The sequence below is a fragment of the Ovis aries genome, chromosome 6, assembly GCF_016772045.2.
Source record: "Ovis aries strain OAR_USU_Benz2616 breed Rambouillet chromosome 6, ARS-UI_Ramb_v3.0, whole genome shotgun sequence".
Lineage (NCBI taxonomy): Eukaryota > Metazoa > Chordata > Mammalia > Artiodactyla > Bovidae > Ovis > Ovis aries.
In genome coordinates, this window is record NC_056059.1 from 61,578,185 (window position 1) to 61,590,319 (window position 12,135).

Genomic DNA, 12,135 nt, shown 5'->3' on the forward strand with positions numbered 1-12,135 from the left:
TCCCATAGGGAAATGATATCTAACTAGTGGCCTGAAAGCAGGCATTGGTGTGATGAATGGTGGGAAAAAGATAGCACTGCACCAACTCCTTGTGACCAGACTTGTGAGCAGAGCACCTCATGGTGGGGTTTGTAGTTTGGAAAGGGGTGAAACTCAAGAGGTAAACAGTAGTCAGATCAGGGTTTTGTTCAGGAGTGTGGACTGTTTTGGAGGCAGTGGGAATCCGTTGGAATATTTTGAGTACAGGAAGTATTTAATCATATTTAAGATTTTAGAAAGATGACTAGATGCAGACTGGAAAATAAATTGCAAAGGAAGGGACTGAAAACAGATGTGAATGAGGCTCTAGATTAGTGGCAATGATTTTCTTGAGGTAGTAGGGGAATGCAAGGTATTTAGGAACTGAATAACTGACTTGATTGAATTTGGTGGACTAAAAGAGTCAGTAAAGGACAATGCATGGTTATTGGATTTGACTGGCTTTTGTGTTGGTGATTTCATTGACTTCTAAAAGTAGAAATACCAAAGCTGCAATGTGTATTAATGAGAAGTTGAGGGTTCAGTCTTCGACATCTGAATTGTAGGTGCCTCTGGGGCATTTTAATAGATAACTACTAGTAGGCCGTTGTTATACTACTTTTCTAGTGTGAGACATCATCTCTTTGGCTGGATTGCTGCAGTAGCCTCTCTGGGCTCCTTGCTTCCACTCTCACTTTCTCATAATATTTCAGTCAAACCATTTTCCTTTTGGCTCTTAGAAAATAAGAAAATATCCAGCTTGTTCTTGTTACGGGGTGTTTGTTCTAGTTGCTTTAACTTTCCAAGATGCCCTTCATCATCTGGCTGACCCCTTTTAGTAATTTACATCTTACATGACATGTCAACTCTGCACACCCAGTCAGTCCTTGATATTACACTAATTTTAATTCTCTGTGTGGACATCACTTATTATTGACTGATATTTTCAGTATCTGTTTTATTTATTTTTTCCCTTGTTTCCAAACCTCATCATAGCAGGAACTTCAGTGCTTAGCTGCTGCTGCTGCGAAGTCGCTTCAATCGTGTCTGACTCTGTGTGACCCCATAGACGGCTGCCCACCAGGCTCCCCCATCCCTGGGATTCTCCAGGCAAGAACACTGGAGTGGGTTGCCATTTCCTTCTCCAATGCATGAAAGTGAAAAGTGAAAGTGAAGTCACTCAGTTGTGTCCAACTCTTAGTGACCCCATGGACTGCAGCCTACCAGGCTCCTCCGTCCGTGGGATTTTCCAGGCAGGAGTACTGGAGTGGGGTGGGGTTGCCTTCTCCATCAGTGCTTAGAGTGGTTTGCATATCGTTCAGTTCAGTTCAGTTGCTCAGTCGTGTTCGACTCTTTGCGACCCCATGAACTGCAGCATGCCAGGCCTCCCTGTCCATCACCAACTCCTGGAGTTCACCCAAACCCATGTCCATTGAGTCGGTGATGCCATCCAACCATCTCATCCTCTGTCGACCCCTTCTCCACCTGCCTTCAACCTTCTCACCATCAGGGTCTTTTCCAGTGAGTCAGCTCTCTGCATCAGGTGGCCAAAGTATTGGAGTTTCAGCTTCAACATCAGTCCTTCCAATGAACACCCAGGACTGATCTTTAGAATGGACTGGTTGGATCTCCTTGCAGTCCAAGGGACTCTCAAGAGTCTTCTCCAACACCACAGTTCAAAAGCATCAATTCTTCTGCGCTCAGCTTTCTTTATAGTCCAACTCTCACATCCATATATGACCACTGGAAAAACTATAGCCTTGACTAGACGGACCTTTGTTGGCAAAGTAATGTCTCTGCTTTTAGTAGGGGTTTAATAAATTTTGTAAATGAGTAAATGCATAGAGTTGTAACCTGGGGATAAAGATGAGGAGTTTTTAGCTGTACCCAGGTGGTAACTGAAGTCATGAGTATGTTTGAGACACTACAGGGGGAGAGTTTAGATTGGGGAGATAAGAGCTAGTCTGAAATCCCCAGTGAGTAAGGGACAGGTGGAAGAGGAGAAGCTTGCAAAGAACAGTTGAGGAGGAATAGTCTGGAGAGGTAGGAGAAAACCCAAGGAGAGGATGGTGTTAGGAGAAGAGTGTTTGAAGAATAATAAACATTTCAAGACCATTTTTCCTTTAGTTGGATGTCTTTCACAGGAAAGATTTTACAGATTGCTTGAGAAACCTGTGTTTATGTTTATCTAGGGAGAGTCGGAGAAGGCAATGGCACCCGAATCTAGTACTCTTGCCTGGAGAATCCCATGGACGGAGGAGCCTGGTGGGCTGCAGTCAGTGGGGTTGCCAAGGAGTCGGACATGGCTGAGTGACTTCACTTTCACTTTTCAGTTTCGTGCATTGGAGAAGGAAACGGCAACCCTCCAATGTTCTTGCCTGGAGAATCCCAGGGACGGGGGAGCCTGGTGGGCGGCCTTCTATGGGGTCGCACAGAGTCAGACACGACTGAAGCGACCTAGCAGCAGCAGCAGCAGGGAAAGAGCAAATTATCCAAGATGGCAGTGGTCAGGCTTTCTCGCTCCACATCCTCTCACTCTTGCCCCACGTTTTGTAGATAATGATTGTATAACAGCTGAGATCACTTAGAGCACTGTGCATGCACGCGACAAGGTAACCACTTGGCCACAGGCTACCATGCTTTTGTTTTGTATGCATGTGTATATAAGCTCCCGCTGAAAAAGCCCTTGGGACTGCGTTACGGTTGCATTACGGTGGTGAGGCTGTGTTACGGCTGTGTCCGCTGGGTCAACCACGAGAGGAGAGAATACAGCATGTCTGTTGCTGCTACGGCTGCTGTGCCAGCCTGGAGAGAATAAACATGTCTGCCGTTTCTACGGCTCTTTTAGCTTTCTTCCAGCCTCTTAGCTCGCACCTTACCTGCCTTGGGTTCAGTGAACAGTGTGCACAGTGAGATACTGCAAGACAGTTTATCATGCCTGTTTTTCATCCTTTTCCCCAAGCCGCATCCTCTCTTTGGGCTTATTATCCACTTTTAGTGAGTTTCTTCCTTTTCCTTGTGATGGAGAACTCCTGGGGTAAATATTGAGAGTCTGATATTAGAGGATGAAGGAATGGAGAGGATCATGAGTCCCTAAGTTCCAGAAATAAGCACATTTATTTAGAACATTGAGATGGGAGAAGAAACAGGCTGTAGAATAACGTAATTAAAGGTAAAACATGTTATAATGCTATTGTGAGGTGAACATTGACTCAGGCAAAGATATTTAATGTTGGTTTCCACTTTACAGAGTGCTTGAAATTGAAATCTGTGACTCATTTTCTTTTTTCTCTGCTGACTTGTGAAATTTAAATATTAGTTTATTAGATTAGGACTACATTGTTTACTGATGGTTTTATTTTGGGCTCAATTTTTCAGAATTTTCTTAGGCCAGATTAGACCTTGTTAGGCATCAGATTGGAGAAGGAAATGGCAACCCACTCCAGTATTCTTACCTGGAGAATCCCATGGACAGAGAAGCCTGGCAGGCTATAGTCCATGGGGTTGCAAGAGTCGGACACAACTTTGTGACTAAACCACCAGCCATCAGATAGACAGCAAGTAATTGCTTGATTGAAAGAGAATTTGTATATTTAAGATTTGAGATTGACTTTTGAATAATTCAAATCACATGATAAAGTCAGAAACAGCTCATTAAGAGGCAGAGACTTGCTAAGGAATCGTTAAGTTTTTAAGGAGCATTCAGATGTTTTAAATTTTAGTAAAATCAGTTTTAATTTTGCTAATGACAGCAGATGTGTGGCAAACAGCCAGAGCTTGAGCTTAAAACAAAATGTCTGGAGATATTCATGGATAGCATGTCTGGTTGCTTATTGAAATAATCAAGATTCTACTCCAGTGATCCAGTGTAAATTTATTAAGATGGTGATATGTAAAAAAAGTATTCCTATATGTGTTTGAGCTTTTTACTACTATTTCTTGTTTGTGAGTCTTAACACTATATATTTAGTAATATCTAGACAGTTTGTGGTAAGAAGAATATCCAAAAATGTCAGTATTAGAGCACCTCATTTTATGTGATTTGTTTGAATGACTTTGATCATTGTAGAAAGAATGGCTGTCTGTGAAATTTTAGATAGTAGATTTTAGTGTTCACACACTAGATGAGTGTTCAAAGCTTAATATTCTACCACCCCATCCCTTCACTTTTGTCTGCCCAAGGCTCTATTCCCCAAAACAAAATTTTAAGTAATTAATACATAGATTCTGTAGATAAAGATGCTTTAGAATTTGTTTGCTGTATAGCCAGACAGAAATGAAATATCAGTCATTTAACTGATCAATGTCAAATGTTGGAAGCCATAGTTACTAATTAAATAGAAGTGTTTTTAGGCCTCTTTTTTGTTTGTTTTTAACCAGTGTGTCATCATAACTTACTTAGAATCTGATGAATAGTGAAAATAAAGCCTTTTTGGATTTTCTGTACATGTTTTAGTTATGAAAACATAATATACCATGTTAAGTCATTTCCCCAGTGGCTGTCCCTGAAAAATAATTGAGAAATATACTAAATATTACAGGTAAGTTGTTTTGCTTATATTTTGAAGAAAGTTTTGTTTTTGTTAAGTGTCTGTTCTGTTGATATTTAATTTATACATAGGAGCGTTCAGTTCAGTTCAGTTCAGTTCAGTTGCTCTGTCATGTCCGACTCTTTGCGACCCCGTGAATTGAAGCACGCCAGGCCTCCCTCTCCATCACCATGTCTTGGAGTTCACTCAAACTCACGTCCATTGAGTCAGTGATGCCATCCAGCCATCTCATCCTCTGTTGTCCCCTTCTCCTCTTGCCCCCAATCCCTCCCAGCATCAGAGTCTTTTCTAATAAGTCAACTCTTCGCATGAGGTGGCCAAAGTACTGGAGTTTCAGCTTTAGCATCATTCCTTCCAAAGAAATCCCAGGGCTGATCTCCTTTAGAATGGACTGGTTGGATCTCCTTGCAGTCCAAGGGACTCTCAAGAGTCTTCTCCAACACCGCAGTTCAAAAGCATCAATTCTTCGGTGCTCAGCTTTCTTCACAGTCCAACTGTCACATCCATACATGACCACTGGAAAAACCAAAGCCTTGACTAGATGGACCTTTGTTGGCAAAGTAACGTCTCTGCTTTTCAATATGCTAGCTGCTGCTGCTGCTAAGTCGCTTCAGTCGTGTCCGACTCTCTGCGACCCCATAGACAGAAGCCCACCAGGCTCCCCGTCCCTGGGATTCTCCAGGCAAGAACACTGAAGTGGGTTGCCATTTCTTCCTCCAATGCATGAAAGTGAAAAGTGAAAGTGAAGTTGCTCAGTCGTGTCTGACTCTTAGCGACCTTGTGGACTGCAGCCCACCAGGCTCCTCCGTCCATGTGATTTTCCCGGCAAGAGTACTGGAGTGGGGTGCCATTGCTTTCTCTATTTCTTCCAAGGAGTAAGCATCTGTTAATTTCATGACTGCAGTCACCATTTGCAGTGATTTTGGAGCCCCCAAAAATAAAGTCTGACACTGTTTCCCTGTCTGTTTCCCATGAAGTGATGGGACCAGATGCCATGATCTTCGTTTTCTGAATGTTGAGCTTTAAGCCAACTTTTTCACTCTCCTCTTTCACTCTTACCAAGAGGCTTTGTAGTTCCTCTTCACTTTCTGCCATAAGGTGTTAAAAGAAGGTCAATCAATGGATTGGCAGAAATTTGGATCAGATAGCAATAGCATTGTTGAAAGAATGCTCTGAGGTAACCATTCAACTTCTCACTTACTGGTGTGATAGACTGAATAAACAAAGAGAAAACTGAAGAAGTAAGTGGACTCAAAAAAAGATGTGCCCAAGAACTGAAACAGAAGGTACTGGCCTCTGGGTTTGTAAGCAGGCACTGGCAGCCAGAAGTTTGGCTCATTTGGGATAATGGATCTGTAAGTGCTACATGCATAGCCAGACTCACCGTGTGAATTTACCCATCCACCCTTCTATATGAGGCTGAAGCTAGCCTCTTCTATTTGCTATCTGGGGCTCTGTGTTATAGGAGGCTGTAGGGTAGGTGGAGGCAGCAGAAAGAACAGGAACTTAAACGTTTTTGCTGGCTGGCATACTAAACTGGAGCATATTTATTTCACACTGGCAGTGTGAGATCTGGTTCAGGACAGAAGGGTTGGATTTAGTTCTGGGCAATAGATCATGAAGAGAGTAAAGCAATATATCCTATTCAGAATAAGACTGCACATTCCAAAATTTAGAAGAACATGAAGAATCATATTGTAATATATAAATTAATCAAATCAATGTATTATATACCTTAACCTTATGTCAATTATATCTCAGTAAAAAGTGCACAAAGAATTCTAGCACAAGAAAGCCAACAAAATCAACAATCAAATATAAATTAACTCCAGATAATTTTAAAATAACAGCCCAAATTACTTCAAGGAAGTTTAATAGCCTCAAAAGAATAAATGAAGTACCCATATTATGAAATACAAACTGGCAGAAATAAAAGCATAACAAGTAGATCTGGAAGAGCCAATGAGAATGCCTAGAAGTGAAAGTGTGGTCATTAAAATAAGAATATAATATATTGAATAGCTATAGTCAAGTAGAGAATTAGTAAATTGAAATTCATTCTGAATGTGCATAAGAAAGTAAAAAAGATTTTCCAAAAAAATGAAAAAGCTTTTGCAAGGCATGAAGCTTTAGCCTATATTCAACAGGCATTTCAGAGAGAGAGAGAGAGAGGGAGAGTATGGAGGAATTATATGTAAAGAGATAATGGAAAAAAAAAAAGATAACGGATGAGAATTTTTCAGAATTTGAGAAAATCAATCTTCAGATCAAAGGTACACTTTTAGTACTAAACAGGATAAATGAAAAGAAATCCATAGATTTCAAAACTGAAAAAGAAACAATCTAACTTAGCTTCCAAAAAGTCAGGCTGTTGTTAGTACAATTGTTATTACTCTTTTGAAGTAGACTTGTTATCTCCAACAATAAGCAGAAGATAAAGGAGGAATGATTTGAAATACTGTCCATGCAATGATCAGAGGAAAATAAGTGTTCCCTAGAATTTTACATGTTCTAAATAATCATTGGGGCTTTGAAAGGATTATTTCATCTAATAAGTACAATCTTACGGGCTCTAGGGCTTCCCAGGTAGCACTAGTGGTAAAGAATCTGCCTGCCAGTGCAAGAGATGAAGGTTCAGTCCCTGGCTTGGGAAGATCCCCTGGGGAAGGAAATGGCTATCCACTCCAGTATTCTTGCCTGGAGAATTCCACAGACAGAGAAGCCTGGCGGACTACAGTTCCTGCGGTCGCAAAGAGTTGGACGCAACTGAGTGCGCAAATAATCATTCCAGGGGAAAGGCAAAATAACATTTCACATGTAAAGATGATTTATCATTTACTACTAGACTACCCATATTAAAAAAAACCACAACTGTTCAAATACGTGTTTCTTACAGATTGCAGAGTAAACTCAGGGAAAGAAGGGTTGGGACAGTGAAGAGCAAGAAATAGTTCAAGTGTGTTAATAAAGTTATTGATAGTAAAAGTAAACTTTATATTAAATGCTAAAATTTTAGAGTAGTAAGATAAAAGAAATCTGAGTGGTTAAAGATATTTTTCTTGTTCAGAGGAAGGTAGAGATGGTGAATAACCTTACAGATGATTAGAAAGATTTATAGGAAAGCATGTATGTTAAATTTCTAAATGAAATCATGAAAACAGTAGAACTTTAATCTTGTAAATTCAAAAACCAGCATGGAGGTGGGGTGAGAGGAGAATATAGAAAATTTTATCAATCTAACAGATGGCCAAAAAGGCAAAATAAAAATAAAGGCAAGAAAAAAAAGGATGGTAAACCAAAGACAGACAGTAAGGTGGCAGAAGTCTAAATCAGGTAACCAGGTTAGGTTTCATGGTGTTGCCTGTCATTTATATAGATGCATATTCTAAATATGTAGAAATAATTATTTTCCCTATTTCATTACTTCCACCTCTATAAAAATAAAATCATTATTTTATTTTTGATAAATAATGATTCCTTGATTCCATTCTCTTTTCCAGCTCTTACTGAAAGTCCAGATATTGCTTTTACTGTCTCATCTCCCTTTCTCACCTCTACCTCATCACTACTCTTTCTGCTGAAACTGCTGTCAGAGGTTACCAGTGATCTCCACATTGCTGACCCAGTTTTCACTTCTATCCTCTTTTCCTGAAAACATGCAAATATCAACTTATAAACCAAATATTATTTTAAATATAGAGGCAGTATAGGAAAGTGGTGAAAAGAATAGACTAACAAAATGTCTTGGGTTTTAATCCTGACTGTGCTTCCATATTTAACATACTAGCTATGTGACATTGAGGGAAGTTCCAAATAAGATGAATAAGATGAAGATAATAATAGTACTTACCTCAGAGCAGCTTTGTGAGGATTAAATGAAATAATGCATGTAAAGGACATAGTGCTGTATATGGCACATGGTAAATAGTTCGTAAATGTAAGCTATTATTAATAGGCTCAAAAATGTTATTTTATTATTGAATGAGGATATAAATATAAGGGAAGGTATTTTAAGGATGAGGTTTTTATTACAAAATACTTGATACGTGTATAAGAATATATGTAATCAACACCTATAATTTTCCACCTAACCTTGTAATTTACCACCTAACCTAACCTTGCATTTTTGATCACATTCTTATTATCCTTAATACTTATTTTCATTGTTCCTTTCACCCTTTGTATACATGTGACTGCCCTGAATTTTGTGTTTCAATCTCTTGAGTTAATAAAAAGGAATAGATTTAGACAATTGTATATGTCCTTAATTGTTTAGCTTACTTTATTGTGATAGTTTATTATATGTATTCTTCGGTGATTTATTTTTTCATTAAAATTTTTTGCCATGATTTATCTTAGTTGTATATGTGTCTAGTTGATTAATTTTCATTGAGATAATTACAGCATGTACTTTTGAGGGCTGTTGTGTGAATTAAATGAGTTGATGCACATTGAGTGCTTAAATAGTGCTTGCAGTTACCTTAATAGTAAAGGTGCAAAGAAAGATAGCCATTATTGTTTTTTCTTCTTTACTGATGTACAGAATGCTGCTGAATGAATATAACATGGTTTCTTTGTCTGTTCTCATGCCTGTGGACGTTTGGGTTGTTTCCAGTTTGAAACAACAGAACACAGTACTGCTTTGAATGCTCAACTTTTTATACCCTTGTATAAGTTTCTGTGTGCCAAGCATGTTGACCTGGAAATAGAATTGCTAAGTTGTAGGTTATGCTTGTGTTCAGCTACATTAGATAATCCCAATTTGTTTATCAAGATTATTGTACCTGTTTGTATTTCAGCCAGTAGTATATGAGTTACCATTGCGCCATACCCTTGCCAACATTAGGTATTATCATATTTCTCATATTTCATAATCCAGTGGTTGTTAAATGGCATCTTGTGATTTCATTTGGATTCTGTTAATAACAAGTCTATCATCTCTGCATATGTTTATTGGTTATTTGTATTTCCTTTCCTGTGCAAGTTTGTTCTTGTATTCTGCCCCGTTCTGTCTTTCTAATGGGTTGTCTTTTTCTTAACACATTTGGAGGAACTCTTAAATATTCTTCATACTTATCCTTTGTTGATTGTATCTGTTGGAAATACAGTCGCCCAGTTTGAAGCTTTCTTTTCTTTATATATTGTTGTCTGTTAATCATGCGTGCATGCTAAGTTGCCTCAGTCGTGTCCTATTCTTTGTGACCCTATGGACTATAGCCCGCCAGGCTCTCTGTCCATGGGATTTCCCAGGCAAGAATACTGGAGTGGGTTGCCATTTCCTCCTCCAGGGGATCTTCCCAACCCAGAAATTCAACCTTCATCCCTTGTGTCTCCAGCATTGGCAGGTGGGTTTTTTACCACTAGTGCCACCTAATCATATAAATTCCTTAGTCTTTAATCATTAATTTTCCTGGAATTGATTGTTTATGGTATGAGGTAGATTACAGTTTTTTGAAGTGGTGAGGGTTGTACCATTGTTCCAATAACCATTTAATAGTCATCCTTTCTTCATTGAAGGGTATCTCTGAAACAGTTTGGGGGTAGAAAAATCAACAGCATGTGCCCTTGTTTTGTTCCTTGTTTTAAAGGGATGCATCTAAATTTTTACCATTGAATACAATGTTTGTTACCGGTTTGCGTTACCCTCCAAGGAAATTCCTTTTGTCCTAATTTTTTCTTAAAAAGGTTTGAAACTTGCATGGGTGCTGAATTTTATTAAGTGCTTTTTGGTTAGCTCCTGAAATGATTCTACAGTTTTTTTTTTTTTCCTTCAATCTGTTAATGAGAGGAATTAATAGATTTTCTAATGTTTAACTGGGCTTCCCTGGGAGCTCAGTGGTAAAGAACCCTCCCTGCCAGCGCAGGAGATGCAGGTTCAATCCCTGGGTCAGGAAGACCCTCATGCGAAGGAAATGGCAATCTGCTCCAGAATTCTTGCCTGGGAGATCCCCTGGACAGAGGAGCCTGGCGGGCTATAGTCCATGGAGTTACAGAAGAGTCAGACATGACTTAGGAACTAAACAATAATGTTTAGCTACTCTTTCATTCCTAAGATAAATCCTCGGATTTATCTTGGTCTGTGATATATTATCTTTTTTATACATTGCCAGATTGTTTTAGCAGATGTTAATTAAGTTTATAGGGTTTCTATGAAAACAACTACTTAAAATAACTTTTAATCTTTACAGCAGAAAATATGGGTGCAGAACTGAAAGCTCCAATTATTAAGCAAGAACCTCTCCAAGTAAGAGGTAAATATATTTTATTCTATTTTTTATTATAATGGTGCTTTGAATTAAATATAAAAATTAGTTTATATAGATATATTTATAAAAGTATATTCATTTTTACTTAAAAAAAATATATTGACCATAAGGATTTATTCTATTTATAAACTAATTTTCTACTGAAATTTGCATTCTGGTCATAAATTTTATAGTAATCGTAATTTCAGAAGCCCAAAGAAAGGAGTAAAGGCAAATAAAAATTGTTTTATCATTTTTAGAAAAGTAATGTGGTTAATGAACTAGAGGCCAATACCTGTGGCATGTTGAAATCGAGATAGTTTGGACATTCTTGATTTCCATTTCTAGAAGTAATTAAGTAAGGAAGGAATTCTTGTTTGTGTTATGCACCGAGACCCTATCTCCGAACCGACCAAGAGAGCAAGTCCACCACAGTAATGCAAAGGCAAGAAGGGAGTTTATTTCTAGCGCGCTAGGGCCCAAGTCTCATCCAGCACAGTGGAATCCGACTAGAGCCCAGAACAAAGGAGTATGGCGGCTTATATACAGGCAGTTCTTTGTCTCAGTTACAGGAGTAGCTGGCGTTACATGATTGGCCAGGCAGGATGAGCGCATGTCCTGTCTCTTTCTGGTAAACATGACTCAGGTCCTAGAGCCCCTCGTTTGGTCCCTAACAGTTTGCAGTTCTTTTCTTTATAATTGGGCTATGGCTCCCATGTCCAAAGTAGCATATTTCATGGAGGTACTAATTCTGTGAGTAGGATCACTATGGCTTTGGCGTCAGACAAAAGTAAATTCAGTTTGTAGCTTTAGCATGTGCCAGCTTTATGGCTTCGGGCAGTTTACTTGATTTTTCTGAGTCATAGTTTTCTCCTCTATGGTGGTGCTGAGAATGGGACTTCTTTTTTGTAGGATAACTTTGGAGATGAGACATACTGTACAGTCACAATTAAGAATACTTAATGTTGTGTTACCATCAATAATCTGGGCTGGGACAGGCCAACAGGGATTTCTTGATACTTTGAAGAAATTATTAAAAAGTTATTTAAAAAACTAATCTTTTTGAAGAGAGATGTATTTCTCCTCTCTGAGAAGCTTATTTGAATTTAATATTTTAGGGTTATTAGAATAAGGTAAGTTTAGAGACTTAAACTTATGCAGAAAGAAACCTGAACTTCCTTATATACTTTTTTCAAATAAAGTTTTGATTTTTATATTGAACTTTATTTTTGAAATGTTCTTATTAACTATGATTTGTGAATTTTGACTTTCATAGTGTATGTTTTAAGAGTCTTTTTACTTTCTTCAGTGGTGGATAATTT

General features: G+C 38.5%; 1 protein-coding gene across 9 annotated transcripts in view; it reads left to right on the top strand.

Annotated features, from left to right (window-relative positions):
• Nucleotides 1-12,135, top strand: part of SLC30A9 (solute carrier family 30 member 9) — an 80,654-nt gene that overhangs the window by 14,696 nt on the left and 53,823 nt on the right. For 4 of the 9 annotated variants that reach the window (XM_060417061.1, XM_004009795.6, XM_060417059.1 and 1 more), the window contains exon 3: nt 10,757-10,819. The exons of 2 other annotated variants lie outside the window; for them this stretch is intronic. In XM_060417061.1, coding sequence (XP_060273044.1) covers nt 10,757-10,819 — 63 coding nt within the window. Of the gene's footprint in view, nt 1-9,362; nt 9,415-10,756; nt 10,820-12,135 lie in introns of those variants that run through there. 3 more of the 9 variants (XM_060417063.1, XM_060417060.1, XM_060417066.1) reach the window with 2 other exon arrangements.